General features: G+C 44.9%; 1 protein-coding gene across 3 annotated transcripts in view; it reads left to right on the top strand.

The window, feature by feature from the left end:
* The window catches only part of Ston1 (stonin 1), a 43,859-nt gene that overhangs the window by 16,943 nt on the left and 10,053 nt on the right, over positions 1-16,863 (top strand). For 2 of the 3 annotated variants that reach the window (XM_090336970.1, XM_090336972.1), the window contains exon 2: positions 11,920-13,857. In XM_090336970.1, the coding sequence (XP_090193096.1) occupies positions 11,961-13,857 (1,897 nt within the window). In that variant the 5' untranslated portion in view covers positions 11,920-11,960. Of the gene's footprint in view, positions 1-5,894; positions 5,979-11,919; positions 13,858-16,863 lie in introns of those variants that run through there. The other variant, XM_090336971.1, reaches the window with a different exon arrangement.

Raw genomic sequence — 16,863 nt, 5'->3', positions numbered from 1 at the left:
CTTTCACGCATGAAGACCCAGGTTCAATTCCTTGGCACCCCATACACAGAAAAAAGTTGGAAGTGGTGCGATGGCTCAAGTGGTAGAGTGCTAGCCTTGAGGAAAAACCCAAGGACAGGGCTCTGGCCCTGAGCCTATGCCCCAAGATTGGCCAAACAAAAGAGAAAGGGGTCCTGAGGTCCTAGTCACCTCCATGTCTCTTAATGCCATCATATGATAGATTCAGTTTCAACTCAGGAATTGGGAGTGAGAGAGACAAACAGACTATAACAGTAACTAACATTACCCTCACTTCACAGCAAGACCAGCTCTGGTCTCCTGTGCCATGTCATATGGCTAGGCCTTAGCAGGTTTAAAATTCGAACAGAAGGCTCTCTTAACTTTGGCCTTTTCTCATCATCCTACTAGGCCTCATTCATTGTTGTGGTCTGTGTGGCTTTAATTCATAACAGCTCATGGGAAAAGCTCTGGAGCTCTTCATGGAGGAAATGGGGAGAATAGGTATGGCACAAGATGCCAGTGCATTCCCCAAAGCCCAGGGTGGAGGCCCTAGCTGACTCCCTACAGATGGCTGTTAAATTATTTGGCCAATTTTTATAGCAAAGTGATGGATTTTGGTAATGCAGTCACCATTTAAATCTGGAGAGAAATCTTTGTGTGTGTTTGTGTGTGTGTGTGTGTGTGTGTGTGTGTGTGTGTGTGTGTGTGCGCGCGCACACACACATGTGCAGTTACTGGGACTTGAACTTTGGGCCTCACACTCTGAACTCTGAGTTGGCTTTCCCCTTAAGGCTCTGCCACTTAAGCTATATCTCCACTTCTGGCTTTTGTATGGTTCACTGGAGGTAAGAATTTTCTCAGGTTTGTTTCCCTTGTCTGGCTTTGAATTGTGATCCTTCAGATCTCAGCCTCTGGAGTAGCAGGGATTACAGGCATAAGTCAGTTGGCATGTTTATGATTTTTATATCCAAGTCTTCCTGGTTTGTCCTTAGGGGGTACAGTGGGCCTTTGAGAGAGGAAAAAGAAGATTTGCTATTTGAAATGTAGTATCTGACTCAAAATACTTTGAGGCACCTGTATTACATATGATTTTCACGGTTTCCTTGGAGAATTCAGGGTCTACATCTAGGGCCATTGTAACTTCAGGGCCCTGTACCCCAGCCCAGCCTAGGGAGCCTTTGTGAGGATAATGCCTTCTCATTTCTCTGCTAAGGGCCTTGCTGGTTCCACTGTAGAGCCCACAAAACATAAATGCCAGAAGGCTCCTCTGAAAGCAGGCCTTGTTTGCAGGCCTTTGTCTGATACAAGGCTTGCTTGTCTGCCTCCTCCTCAAGGCCAGGGGTGGGCTGAACTTTAAGGAGAATAAGCAGCTCTGGGATCCTCTTCATGCAGTTCCTGAGAATAGAAGCGAGGCAGGGCACAAAGAGGTGGGCCATTATTAGGATACTAGCCACAGTCCTCTGGGAAGCAACCAACCTCACAGTTATAGACAGCAGGACAGGGTGGTAGGCTGGGAGAGGCAGCAGCCTGGCTCTGTGCCACTGACAAGGCCATGAGCTTGTTGTGCTTGCTTCCAGATTGCATTTTGGCCTTTTTGTCTGAACCCTCACCCCCACCCATCGACCTCTACTGACTACACCAGGAAAGCCCACATTCTTCCTGTCTGTATTGTCAGGGGCCTCTGTACTGGTTTGACATTAGCCTTCCTGGGTGTGTCTTCCCCATTTTCCTTTCCTTCCCCTGTAGAGCAGCCCAGCCCTTAACTTTGGGTGCCCTTTCTCTTTGGAATTCATCTGTCTCTTAACCAGGAAAGGCCTTTTTATTCTACATCTCTAGACCTGGGTTCCCTTTTAGGGTACCATCTCTGCGTCTGGCTTCTGAGGAGAGATTTCCACTTGATCACACCTGGGACCTCACCAGTGGGTGTAAAACCAGCTCCTCTTCCACCCTCTGTCTTTCTGTTGTTCGAAGTGTCAGATTCCCCCTTCTTCCTTTAAGTTCTGAGTCTTCTCTTAAAATAGCCCTTTATCCACCCTTTGTCCTATTCTTCTTTATTCCTTGGCAGTCTATTTAGTGTAGTAAAAAGAGCATGAAGTCAGACAAAATAGAATTCTATTCTGACAGCACCATTTTCTGGTTGTATGGGCTGGGGCAGATTAGCAAGCTTTGGCCTTAATTAATTTACTAAGAAGTTCACCCATGCAGAAGGGTGGATACTAGGCTCACCCCCCTACCCAGACTTCCTGATTTTCACAGAGTGGGGTTCCTTAGCTAAAGCACCACGGATGTTTTAGACTAGCTAACTAATCCCTTGTCCACCCCCTCCATGTCTGTCCATCCTGTGGATTGTAGGATGTTAATCACATTCCTGGCCCCTAAGTCTCAGATTCCAGTCACATTCCACACCCCCACTTATGCCAGTTCAGATCATCTCCAGACACTCTCCAATATCTTATGGGACGATCACCAACCCTGGTTTGCTTGAGATGAACTGGTAAACAGTGATAAGAAGACTTGGGGACTCTTAGCTCATCATACAGATGACAAACATGGACCCAAGCTTCCATGTCATAACCTCTTAGTCTCCAACCACATAGATGAAGGGCTAGTCACTTTTTTCCTCTCTTTTCTTTCTCTCTCTCCTTCCTTGTTTCTTTTTTCTTTCTTTCTTTCCTTCTGTCTTTCTTTCCTCCTTCTCCCTCCCTCCCTCCCCCTCTCTCTTTTTTTCCTTCTTTCTTCCTCTCTTTCTTTCATCCCCTCCCACTTTCCCTCCCTTTTTCCTTCCCTCCCTCCTTCTCTCTCTTTCTCTTCCTTTCTTTCTGTTGTAGAGTTGGAACTCAGGGTCTGATGGTGAACTTTATTTCTCAAAGCCAGTGCTCTACCACTTTGAGCCACAACACTACCTCTGGTTTTCTGAGTGTTAATTGGAGATAAGAATATCACAGACTTTCCTGCCCTGGTTGGCTTTGAACTGTGATCTTCGATTCACAGCCTTCCAAGTAGGTAGAATTCCAGGCGTGAGCCACTGGCAGCTAGTGGGCTGTTTACTTTTAATCTGTCCTTTTCTTGATTATATTTGACATCTCCACATGCTATGTTGACTTGCTTAAGTAGTGACTTTCATAACACAATTCAGCATTCACCGCCTATTTCATAACTGCATTGGCTGGAATATACCTCGACTTTCTTTTTCTTGAGGAGAGTCCATCCAGGGTTGTACAAAAGCCTTGGAGCACTTATTAAGAGAACTATGGAATGTGGTTTAGACCCTGGGCTTGTAGCAGCAGTGAATACAGATTTAAGAACTTCATACTTTCAAGTGTTCAGTTACCTTTCATTTCATTGTTTTCGAGAGCCTCCTATAATGTGTGATGCTTATTTGGTCCTATGAAGTAGATGTTACTTATTTTCACATTACACATGAGGAAACAGAGGCCAAAAATGTTAAGTAATGTGTCTGAGAAGAAGCAAGTCTAGGAATTGGGGACACTGTAAGAGGGGGCATTCTACCTCTGTGCTCCTCTACCCTTGTGTGTGAGCTATTGCCATGGCCCATGAGGGAACTGTCCTCTCATTTGCAGTTAAAAAGGTTGCATTTGATTCTTGCAGGTACTAAGGAGAGGTGGCAGAACTGTAGGCCAGGCAGAAGGCTGGTTGACACTCTAGGTTCCAGCCCACAGTCCAGCACAGAGGTGGCCCCAGGTAACAACTCCCTTCCTCCTTCACAGCTTGGACAGCACTTGGTTGTGCAATGTGCTGGATACACATATTTAACAGAGGGAACAGCCTAATAGTTGTTTCTGCACCATTTACTCAAATACAGATGAATGGCTAACCCTACTACATTGCCTGGCCCTCTGGAGTGGGACACTTGGAATGGTACCCAGAGGTCTGTGAAGGCTACAGTGCAGGTACATGACAGAGTTGGGGTGAGGTGGGGTGCAGACACATGGCTCCAGGCCTCCTGCAGCATTCTTCCATCTCTTAAGAGGGTATTTGGGCCCTTCTATGCTTTCATCTCAAGAAAGGCCAAGACCTGAGGTGGGAGGCTTTAATGTTAATCATCAGAGAGAGGTGCGGGGAGGGACAGGTGCCTCATTGCACAGAGGATGTTTTGAGGCAGGGATTCCTGGCTTCTTCTGGTCAGAGGAAAGGGATCATTCTATCCATGGTCCATGTGGAAGCTCTTTGGTGTACCCCTCTAGAAAAGCAAAGGTGGCATGCAATGTCCTTTTCCCTCTAAGGGCAGAACTGGGAGTGATGCTCAGGGCCTGCCTGATCAAAGAAGCCACTACAGGCCCAGAATCAGTTGTTGTGGAAGGTGTCACAGAGAAGCCGGCACCGGAATGAAAGGGCCAAGGTGTCCAGAGGTGATGTGGACTGTGTTTCCTCTGCCTTCACATTCCAGAGTATTCTGAGGTACACTCACCCTCTGGGTTCTGGAGGAAAGCTGTTTGTTCCTCCTTCCTAGAGGAAGCATGAGCATCCCACAGGCTGAGGATGTGGTGAACCATTTCTGGCACTGGATGAGGCTGCATGTTTATCTGTACTACTTATTGACTGCTCTATTTTGGGAGATGCTGTCTTCAAGGACAGAGTTACTCATAAACAACTGAGATTGATTTCCTGTAGCTCTAGAAGTCTGAGATCAGGGGACCAGCCTGGTTAGGTTCTGGTGAAGGCTTTCTTGCAGGTGGCTGATGGTGACATCTCACTGTATCCTCAGATGGCAGAAAGAGACGGAGCTTTCTCTCTGTCTTAGAGGATACAGATCACGTTTGTGGAAGCTCCACTCCCATGACCCATTCATATACCCCACCCTCACCCCCAGTCCCTGTCTCCACATGTCACATTGGCCTTAGGTTTCAGCGCAGGGCTTTTGTGAGGACCCACACAAAGAAACATTCCCCAGGAGAGTGTGAGGCAGGAGCCTCACGATTGGGTCCTGAGGGCAGGGCAGAGGCACAGTCATGAGTTAAGCAGAATGGAAACATAGTCTTCAGGTTGACCAGATGCTTCCTCCAGCATTATGGCTCTTAACCTTCCTTCTGACTAGACAGAGTATATTCTAAAAGGCTAGAGGTGAGGCAGAAGGGAAGCCAAGTGTAAGAGCACCAATCTTACATGGAAAAAAGTCATGAGGCCCTGAGTTTAAGCCCCAGTATTTACGTGCGCGTGCACGCGCACATGCACGCGCGCACACACACACACACACACACACACACACACACACACACACACACATATATAAAGCCAGGATGCAAATTTATGCTGGCAAAGTGCCATAGGCTGGGGAGTTGAGCTTGGGAGACAAAGCTGATAATATTTGAAGTCGTCAGTAGATGACTATGGTTTAATATTTTGCAAATGGTATTTCCTGTCACATAACTGAATGAAACACCACATGGCTTTGTGATCCAATAAAATGGTTGCAGACCATATGCCTTACTAACATGACTCATGACCTAAGATGAGGGTGAAGCTTTTTCATTGTTCTTATGGCTTATGTTATCTTCATTTTGCTTTCCCTGCAACGGGGAACATGCATGAATGGAACTTGGAACTCTATCAAGGCAAACCTTTAAGAGAAGTCTTCACTGTGATTTTTTTTTACACCCTGGCCTGCCCTGCCTTGCCCTGACTTTGATTTTGTTTCCCTGATAGGGATCCTGGGCTAGCAATGCTGGTGAGTGGATTACCAGCTTTCACCACACAAAACAAGGAATTTAGCAAGTGTGGCTGTGGGCTGGTCTTAGAGTTGCTCTGGAGGAGTCTGGCGCTCCTGGAGTGTGAGAATTCCTTATTTGGGGAATAGCCAATGAAACCACGCAGATACTCACTGACAGGAAGACATTCCTTCTCTGGATTAAGGAGCATTGTTTCAGAGCAAAAAGTCAGAAGCCTCAAAAACTAAGTTGGATGGGACACTATCAGGAGGCCATCCAGAGGTGTTAGTGCTACTTGTCACTTGAGCCCAGGTGAGCTCTGCAAGTCTTACCCCATGGAGGGGTAATGGAGAGAAACTGGGTGCTGGGACCATAGGGAAGGCTGTTCTGTGCGAATATATTGTATCGTCAGCTGCAAATGTAATGCTGCTTCTCCACCCTTTTGGATCCTGGCAAAGTTTGGCAATCTGCCGACTAAGGTAGAGCCTCATCTGTGGGTGTGTGTGTGTGTGTGTGTGTGTGTGTGTGTGTGTGTGTGTGTGTATGTGTATGTGTGTATGTATGTGCGATCACAAGTATTGGGGTTTTATCTAGGGCCTTATACTTGCACTTGGATTTTACTTGAGCCACACCTTTACTTCGGCTTTTTACTTGTTCATTGGCCATTAGAATCTCATAGACTTTTCTGCCTGGGCTGGCCTCAAACCTTGATCCTCAGATGTGTGAGCTTCCAAAGTAGCCAGGATTACAGGCCCAAGCCACAAGCACCTGACTTATCTGTGCATTTCATAGAATGGATAAGAGGTAGGAAGGGCATATTTTTAAAAGGATATAATAAAAAAATTTTTTTTGTTGTTCATGGGGCTTGAACTCTGGGTGCTGTCCCTGAGCTCTACATCTCAAGGCTAGTTAGTGCTCTACCACTCGAGCCATAGCACCACTTCCAGTATCTAGAGGTTAATTGGAGGTAAGAATCTCATAGTCTTTTGTGCCCAGGCTGGCTTTGAACCATGATCCTCAGATCTCAACCTCCTGAGTAGCTAGGATTAAAGGCGAGAGCCACCAGCACCCAGCATTTATAATCAAAATTTTCCAGAGTTTTGTGCCGGACATTTGTAGGCAAAATGGAAAAAATGTTCTAACAAATGAGACATCATCCAAAGAACTTCACCCAGCTTCTTCAAGAATTTATGTTTTCTTCCTGTGATGACGTGAAACTCTTTACTCCAAATTCCTTTTTGATGAAGCCATGATCATCCCTGTCTCCCCCACAACCCGTGTCTCATTTATAAGGCTTGTAATGTTGTTTTTACAACAAGGTATTGATTGGGGCCGGGAGTTTGGCCTAGTGGTAGAGTGCTTGCCTAGCATGCATGAAGACCCGGGTTCAATTCCTCAGTACCACATACATAGAAAAAAAAGCTGGAAGTGGTGCTGAGGCTCAAGTGGTAGAACTCTAGCTTTGAGAAAGTCCAAGGACAGTGCTCAGGCCCTGAGCTCAAGCCCAGGTCTGGCAAAAAAAACCCAACCAAACAAACAAACAAAAAAAACACAACAAGGTATTAATGGCTATTGTTTATTTACCTTGGGAAATAAGTTGAATCAGCTCCTAGAGTCTCCAGAATATTCCTGGAAGAATTCTATAGGAATTCTTAAATGCTGGAGAAGGGGTGCAGTGCAAGAATGGTGTACAACTGCGGCACTTCTGTTGATATTGTTGTTGCATGTTTGTATGGCCCAGCCTTTCTTGTTGTAGACAGACCATTTTAAAGTTTATAGCTTCTCTACACTGGGGATTGTTGAACTCTGGGTACATCTAAGAGAATGCAGTAGGTTTCTGAATGCCTTCTGTGGCACATTTGGTTAGGTAGTTACCAGTTTTCTTTGTCCTTGTTTTTTTTTTCCTTTTATCTTTTTTTTTTTTTTTTTTTAGTATGAATAGGCAAATGCATCTAATGTACTTGAAATTTGTGCTTAGATCAGGTATATTCTTCTGCTGCTGTCAACACAGGCAGAAGAATGTCTTCACAGTCTTAAGGGGAAGCAAACACTGCCCTTAGCCATCTTTAATCTTAGAAGTAGATTTCTAGAAATTTCCACTGCAATGGATTTTCTTTTCCTGTCTGCGCCTCCCTCAGATTCTTGGTGTCCTGCCCTGCGTCTGAACTCTTATCTGGAGCAGTTGCAGGATAGCTAGACTGATTGAGAACAAACCTCTGAAAGGTGGGGGCTGAGTGAGGAGATAGAGGATCAGACTAAGAAATGTTTGCATATGAGGAAGGAAGAAGGGAAGGAGCCCGGAGTCTCCCTCTTTTTCCTAACTGTTTTGGAAAAAGAGTACCATGCTGTGGGCTGCGCTGGATGGTCCTGTAGTTTAAATGAGATGATGGTTCAGGGATCTGCCAGGGGTCAGACTTGCATTGCAAGGAAAGATAAAAACAAAACCAGAGCAGAAGTAAACCCCTGGTACTGAAGCCTAAAGAGGATTTCTGGAAGGATCTCAAAGGTGATCCCCAGACCATCTCTGGACAGGATGGAGCCCTTTCTCTGCCATAAGCTTGGGAGGACAGGAAGGGCTCTAGTTGACAGACAGACAGCAAGGGGCCCTGGGGTCAGAACAGAAACCTTTAGTCATTTAGTGGGAGTTCTCAGCAGGGGTGAGAGATCGTTATGAAAGGGGAGGAGGGAAGAGGCCAAAAGGAAACCAATGTACCCTTGCCTGGGGGAGCTGGAGCATCTGGTCTATAACAGCGCCAAACTCCACCCTGTTAGGCCCACAGCCTCCAGGTACCAGCCCTGCATGGGCGGCCCTGGAAGAGCACTGTTCATGGAGGAGATTTGTGCATAGGTGATTTCTTTCTAAGGTGTATTTTCAAAAAAAATCAGAACAGCTTATAAAGTATGTTTCTTTATCCGGCTTAGGGAAATCAGTTTATTTTGTCTCATAATTCAACAGACTTGAAGAAATCAACAGTACTGTTTGGAATTGCAAAGCTACCACAGAAAAGCAGATGAGGCAGAAAGTTTGGCATGGATTCAGCCTGGAGTGGCACCATCTCTTCTCTTACTCTTCCTTTTCCTTTTCTTAATCATCCCCACCGAAGTAAATGTTTTCACCAGCTCTTGCCTTATGGAAGGTCTTGTTTTGGTTGGATTCCTTCTCTCAGTCAAAAAAGAAAACAAAAAGAAAACAAAACAAAAAAAAAACCAACACAGATGCTTGGTTCTTGCCTCTGAGCCTCCTGGTGGCCTATTCCTGTTCCCTGGGGAAAGACTTCCCAGCAACTTCAACCTAGAGGAGGCACATGAAATGCCCTCCTGAGAGCCCAGAGCCTGCCTGCTGCTCTCTGTGTGTTTTTTATGCCCTCAGGAATGTGCAGCCGCAGCATAGACACTGCATCCTCATTCCCCCCACCCCTCTCTTTGCTTTGGCTCTTTCCCAAGCTTGAATGATTGCCTGAGCTGAGCCTGCCTTCATTACCCAGCAGGAAAGGGCTGGAGGGAGAAAACTCAGCCTTTCCCCTGGGCCCCAGCCATTTCTACCTCAGTAGATCTGGTGGATGTTGCTGTCAGTTTGGGTAAAAATCCCCCATGTGCTTAGTGGTAACACACTTTCTGCCTTTGAGAGCATTTTCAGTTGGATGTCAACCGCACTACCATAGAATTGTTTGAGAGTCGGAAAGGACCCCAGAGATGCTGTAGTGTAATCACTGAAGGTATGCCCGGTATGCTAAGATTCGGGCTGCGCCTCACTCTAGCTCCCTTGGCCACCCTCACAGTGCATGATTTCTGGGCATTTAAAAAAAATATTATGTAGAATTCAGCTATGAAGCCAACTAGTCCTGGATTTTACTTGTGGGTTGATTTTTTTCACTGTTAATCTTTGTCTTCTAATTATATGTGTGTTTATATATGTACATGTATATATACACATGCATATATAATATACATATATACTCAAAATATAGATACTTAAAAATGAGTGTGTATATATGTATGAATATGTTGGGAGCCAGAGTAGAATCAGATTGTACCTTGATTTGCATCAGAGCATGGCTTTATTGTCTTATTGTTTTATGGCCTTATTCTGTTTAAATTACCTGAGATTTACCATATGAATGTAACAGTTGGAAGTTCCCTGGTTTCAAGAAGGGATATAAGCTGGAGTTGACAATAAACAAGGCAGTCTTTACTTGGGCTGCAGATATCCCGGACCCGGTGTGTCTGTCTCCTATTTTTTCCTAGTCCTTGCCCCCTATTTCAGGAACCCCAATCTGCGAACCCTGGTTTGCTGCCGGCTGGCCCCGGCATGAATATATGTGTGTATATGTAGAGACCATACCCCCATATATGTGTATGTGTGTGTGTGTCTAAAGAGAGAGAAAACTATAGAATTTGAACACAGGCTACTCCAGTCCAACTTGATATGGCATCCACTACTGAAATCAATTTAATGACCCCAGTAGCCATGCTACATTATTTCTTTGAGAAATTTCTCATCGACTTCCTTAGCATACTTTTGTTATAATTTTCATTTTCCTTTTTCTCCACATACTTTTTGATTCTCCCCAACCTCATTGCAATCATGTGACTACATAATTGTGACTGCCGAGTTTATACATTATTGGAGTTTCATGTTATTTAATCAATCTTTCTTTCTCTTTCTTTTTTTATTAAAGAATTTATTAACATTGATTTTTACATCATATTTCAAATGACATGTTTAACAAGCAAGTGTTTAAGAAGGGAATCTCTATATACAATCACTGGCCCTTAGTTTTTAGAACATAATCAAAATTAGGCTAAGGGTTTGTATTAATTTATGAAATAAAACATTATGTCTATAGAGTCATAGGTTTTTATGTCTATGTAGTTATGTTTATATTTCCAATACCATGTCTATAACATTGGGTATGCAAATATTGAGTCCTCTCTCTTGTACTGTTTGGATCTAATAGCCACATATTAAGGATACCATGTGCCTTTTGTTCTTTTGGTCTTGTCTTTCTCTTTCTTTTGCCAATCCTGGGCTTGAACTGCACATTGAGCTTTCTCAAGGATAGCACTCTACCACTTATGCCACAGCACCACTTCAGTTTTTCTGTGTATGTGGTACCAAGGAATCAAATCCAGGGCATCATGCATGATAGGCAATCACTTTACCACTAGGCTATACTCCCGGCCATATTATTTAATTTCTACTTATTTGTGAATTCTCTAGTTTTTCCTCCGATGTTAATTTCAAAGTTTTTTTTCTATTATGATTGGCAAAAAGAATATGTATTATTTTATGCTTTGAAGATATAAAGTTTGCTTTGTGACTTATGTGATCTCTTTGGGAAATGTTCTAGGCATGTTTGACAGAATGTGCTTTCATTCTGCTACTGCTGGGTGGAATATTCAGTATGTCTGGTAATCCCATTTGGCCATTTGTCCCAATGTCCTCTGTGGCTTTTCTCCTCCCTCTCCCCATGCTTTTTTTCTTTTTGTCAGTTGTGGGGCTTGAACTCTGGGCCTAGGCACTGTCTCTGAGTTCTTCAGCTCAAGGTTAGTTAGTGCTCTACCACTTGATCCAGAGTGCCACTTCCTGTTTTCTAATTGGAGATAAGAGTCTCACAGTCTTTAATTGCCTGTCTGGCTTTGAACTGTGGCCATATGATCTCAGCCTCCCAAGTAGCTAGGATTACAGGGGTGAGCCACCAGTACTTCCTGGTTCCCCACTCCCCACCCCCCCTTTTTTTGTACTGGTCTTGGGGCTTGAACTCTGGGCCTGGGCACAGTCTCTGAGCTTTTTTGCCCAAGGCTAGTGCTCTACTACGTGAGCCATAGCTCCACTTTTTTGGTGCTTAATTGAAGATAAGAGTCTCAGACTTTTCTGTCCAGGATATCTTTGAACTGTTATCCTCAGATCTCTGCCTTCTGAGTAGCTATGATTATAGGCATGAGCCACCAGTGGTCAGTACCTTTTGTTTTTTCTAAGTAATCTTCCATGAAGATTTCCTTCTGCATGAAATATCCTTTGCCACCTCTTTAGCCTCTGTGTTATATTAAACCCAAAGTGGGTTTTTGCTAGACAGAGTATAGTTGGATCTCTCTCTTCCACTCTTATCTATCAAAAGAGTGATTTTAAAAAAACAGTACATTTGCAATCAGTAAGTATATATGCTTTTATACTCAAATCTTTCTCAGAACCAAAGGATGTGAAATTTAACCTGTTGTTGTTCTTTTCTCTTTCTCCTTTAACATAAACAAGGCAACAGCACATCTGATTCTTTGACAAAACTGGTCCTGAAGATGTGTTCTCCCAACCCAGGCAGCTGGGTCACCTTTGATGATGACTCTGCTTTTCAATCTTCTCAAAAGCCTAAGAATTTTCCTCCAGAGAACCCAGGTGTCTGCAGACCAAATGGACTTAAGCTGAACCTTCCTGGTCTTCGAGAGTTTCCCAGCAGCTCTTCTTCCACCAGCAGTACCCCTCTTCCCTCTCCGATTGTAGATTTTTACTTCAGTCCCGGACCTCCAAGTAATTCTCCTCTTTCTACACCTACCAAAGACTTCCCAGGGTTTCCTGGAATCCCCAAAGCAGGGACTCATGTGCTGTATCCCATTCCAGAATCATCTTGTCCCCCGACAACAGCAGGAGCATGTTCCTCTGTAACACCTATGATGCCACCTCGTTTGTCTCCTGACCACTCATGTACACTCCCTGCTCCTAGAGAAGACATTACAGATGGAACCAGCCCACAGCAGGCCCTAAACCCAGGGGCCCGAAGTGATGCTTCCCAGTTTCAGTATTTTCGGGAGGACTGTGCTTTTTCAAATCCATTCTGGATAGATGAAGGTGGTGCTTCTCAAGTTACCTTTGACCCTCCAGGAAGCAGAAAGACGTTGTCATCACGAGACAAGGAGATGCCTATTGATCAAAAAAGTCTAAATAAGTGTTCACTCAACTATATCTGTGAGAAGCTTGAACATCTCCAATCAGCTGAGAACCGAGACCCTCTTGGGAATGTGCCCATCCAGGATCCAGAAGTTGAAGACTCACACTCTTCCTTTATTCCTCACACACTCTTCAGGAGTCAGCCAAAAGCTGGATGGTCCTTCATGATGAGAATTCCTGAGAAGAAGAACATGATGTCTTCCCGGCAATGGGGACCGATTTTTTTGAAAGTGTTGCCCGGTGGGATTTTGCAAATGTATTATGAGAAGGGGTTAGAGAACCCATTCAAAGAATTACAGCTCGATCCTTACTGCAGGCTCTCAGAACCCAAAGTGGAGAACTTTAGTGTGACCGGGAAGATCCATACTGTGAAGATCGAGCATGTGTGCTACACAGAGAAAAGGAAATATCATTCTAAGACAGAAATAGTTCATGAGCCAGACATTGAGCAGATGTTGAAGTTGGGGTCCACGGATTACCGGGACTTCCTTGACTTTCTCACTACTGTGGAGGAGGAGCTGATGAAGCTACCGGCTATTTCAAAACCAAAGAAGAGTTATGAGGAGCAAGAAATTTCCTTGGAAATTGTGGATCACTTTTGGGGTAAAGTCACAAGAGAAGATGGGAAACTGGTGGAAAGTGCTGTGATAACTCAAGTCTGTTGCCTCTGTTTTGTGAATGGGAATACTGCATGCTTTTTAACTTTGAATGACCTTGAGCTGCAGAAACGAGATGAAGGCAGTTTTGAAAATGACCCAGATAAGAAGGGGATCCATATCCTTGACTACCATTTTCACAAGTGTGTGAAGGCCCAAGAATTTGAGCAATCAAGAATCATTAAATTCATACCTCTTGATGCCTGCAAGTTTGAGCTGATGCGTTTCAAGACTCTGTATGAAGGAGGTGAACTTCCATTCTCTCTGAAGTCTGCAGTGGTTGTCCAGGGAGCTTATGTGGAACTACAGGCTTTTGTCAATATGGCCCCAGTGGCTCAAGCCAGTTCCTTGAGGTTCTGTGACAATATCACTATCCACTTTCCCGTCCCATCTCAGTGGGTCAAAGCCCTCTGGACCATGAATCTCCAGAGGCAGAAGTCTTTGAAAGCCAAAATGAACCGCCGGGCATGCCTGGGTGGTTTACACGAACTTGAGTCTGAACCCGTCATTCTTGTCACTGTGGGGTCGGCAAAGTATGACAGTGCCTACCGGGCTGTGGTGTGGAAGATAGATCGGCTTCCTGATAAAAATTCAAGTAAATATCTAACACCTAAGTTGGTTTTGAGGAAGGGAGGGGAGGTAGCTTACATGCTTCCAGCCCTTTCCTTGGGTTTGATGGGAACTCATCAGTGGAAGCCTTGCTTATGTAGAGGGGTGGGAGAGAGACACTGAGCCAAACAGTGGCTTTGTGAAGCTGACTACTTCCAACTGAGAAGGTGAACTTTTCTGTCTCTTCAGTAGCATATGTACTGTGATCCCAGGCAAGGCATTTGTTGTAGAAGGTGGTACCAAGGGAAAATTGGTAGATATCAATCCATCAACCTCAAATTTTAAAAACATTTCTAGTATAGCTTAGAGACCCACATTCATCTTTAAAGATCCTCCATCTTGGTCTTTTTGTATAGTCAGTTGCTATTTAGCCTCCTTAGGTTTTGCCATTTGTGTGTGTGTGTGTGTGTGTGTGTGTGTGTGTGTGTGTGTGTGCATGTGTACTAGTCCTAGGGCTTGAATTCAGGGCCTCAAACTCTCACTGGGCTTTTGTGCTTAAGGCTGGCAAGTCTACCATTTGAGTTGCACCCCCACTTCTGGGTTTTAGGGGGTGGTTAACTGGAGAGACAAGTCTCCCAGGCCTCTGTCATCAGAAGCTGGGAATGATCTAGAACAGGAAGGGGCCCAGTGGACCACTTCAGTCCCTTGCAGTGGACTGCTTCCTTTTCCATGATTTGCAGTTTACTGGTGTACCATGTCTCAGCTGACTGGAGCTTGAACTACAAGCCGGGGCCAGCAGGTAAGAGAAGCGGGGTTGGTAGGCAGAGGAGCCTGAGCCACTGTGCAGAGAGGAAGTGAGGCCTCACGACAGGCTATGGGCATTGTAAGGGACGAAGTTGAAAGGGTTGCCTGGGAGAGTGATGGTGGTTCATATTTAAATTATGTCTGTTTCCTAGCTCTGCTGCATGTGACTCATGAAAGCTTTGTACACCACAGATTGCACTCACTAATCCAAAAGTTGGCAATCATCCAGATGGCTGTGGTTGACACCTATAATCTTGGCCACTCAAGAGGTTGAGATCTGAGGATTATAGTTCAAAGCCAACCCAGGCAGTGAAGTCTATAGACTCTTATGTTCAGTTACTACCAAAAAGTTAGAAGTATAGTGTGACTTAGAGGGTGGAGCACCACCCTTGAGTGAGAAAGCTACTAGACAGCACCTCCACCATGAGTTTAAGCCCTACTACGAGTACTACTACTTACACACAGGTACACACAGGGTTGGAAATTTGTCACTGTGAAATTCTCCAAACATTTTTTGACCACAGACTGATGAAAATTCCACACCACGAAAACTTCATTTTATTCACAAAAGTATTTCAAACACGATATAAAATCACCTCTCAAGCTGTATGCAGAGGGAACATGGGAAGCATAAGTAAATTTTATGTTGGTCCCATCTGCAAAGTTTCTCACTATGCATGTACGATTATGTGGCTCAAGTGGTAGAGCACTTGGCTTCGAGCAAAAGAAACTAAGGGACAGTGACCAGGCTCAAAGTTCAAGAATTGGCAGGGAAAAAAATTACCATGACAGAAAAAAACAAAACAAAACTGAAACATTTCTTTATATCTCCCTCCCTCCCTCCCTCCCTCCCTCCCTCCCTCCCTCCCTCCCTCCCTCCCTCCCTCCTTCCCTCCCTCCCTTCCTCTTTCTTCCTCTTTATCTTTCTCCCCTTCTTTTTCACTATTTAACCTTCCCTCCCTCTTTCCCTCCTTCTCTCCCTCTCTCTTTTCCTCTCTCATCTTTGCCAGTCCTGGGCTTAAATTCATGGACTAGGCATTACTACTGGGCTTCTTTTGTTCAAGGGCAGCATTCTATCACTTGATCCACAGCTCTACTTTCCATGTTTTTGGTAGTTCATTGGAAATAAGAGTCTCAAGGACTTTCCTGTCTGGTGTTAGCTTCAATTCACCATCCTCAGACTTCAGCCTCCCAAATAACTAGGAGTACAGGCCTGAGCCTCAAGTGCCAGGCCACTTCTGCATTTTGAATAAGGAACACTATGTTCAGAGGTCCCTTCCTGTGTTGGTCATATTCTGGGGGTGAGGCCAAGCTCCAGGGCTTTGTGAAAGACTCTCCCACCCCTGCAGCCAGGACTGAGAGCCACTGGCTGGGGGTGTGGAGACACACTTGGTGAGGTCTTTGCAGAGATCCTTCCACCCTGGCAGTGTGTCTGTCTTCTACAGCCCCACCAATCTCCTCCCAGTGGTGTTTCCCAGCACTGGAGCTCTCTCAGAACAATGAAGAGAATAGATAGTTCTGAAGAAGTAGGTTGGCCTTGACTGTCAAGGATTCTTTCTGGGGACTTTCACAGTGCCAGGCTCACCAAGGAACAGGCAAGGATTTCAGTCAACTGTACTGTGAAGACAACTCAGAGCTGCAAAAGACAGAATGAAACAAGGGACAAGGCAGTGGGGTTTTATCTGGAAATGCAGGCTCTGATTGGCTGGGAGTGGGACACTTCCTGAGCCATTCGGCAGTGTCCTGACTATTGCATTGAGGAGGTTGGGTAGAGAGCAAAAGCATGCTGTGCTGACTAGATCTGTTTCCCATTTAGAAGCAGGATGGGCAGAGGAAGTGGTAGGGGGCAATCTCTGCTTTTCCTGGCAGTGCTTTTTAATCTTTTTGTGCCCTTGAATTGCCTTGTGGAATGTGATTCAGCAATGATTCAATGATCCTACTGTGTTCTACCATGCACTGCTGTCAGCCTGTGAACCCCACTTACACTGGTGGGTTCTAGAACTTGTGTCTTTCTGTAGATGATCTTAGGTCATTTGTGTATTTTACAAAGCAGGAGATTTTTTTCAGGAGGTGTTTAAGTTGGATGTGGAGGCACAAGCCTGCCATCCTAGATACTTGGATATAGTAATTAGAATATCATAGTTCAAAGCCAACCTGGGCAGATAAGTCCTCACATCTCAACCAATGGCTTGGTGTGGTGTCTCACTGTGAGGGAGGGGAAGCATGGTGGCCTGGTGGCACATACCTT

This window comes from Megascapheus bottae, chromosome 7 (assembly GCF_031878675.1).
Source record: "Megascapheus bottae isolate mThoBot1 chromosome 7, mThoBot2.hap1, whole genome shotgun sequence".
NCBI lineage: Eukaryota > Metazoa > Chordata > Mammalia > Rodentia > Geomyidae > Megascapheus > Megascapheus bottae.
This window is presented reverse-complemented; position numbering and strand designations above follow the sequence as displayed.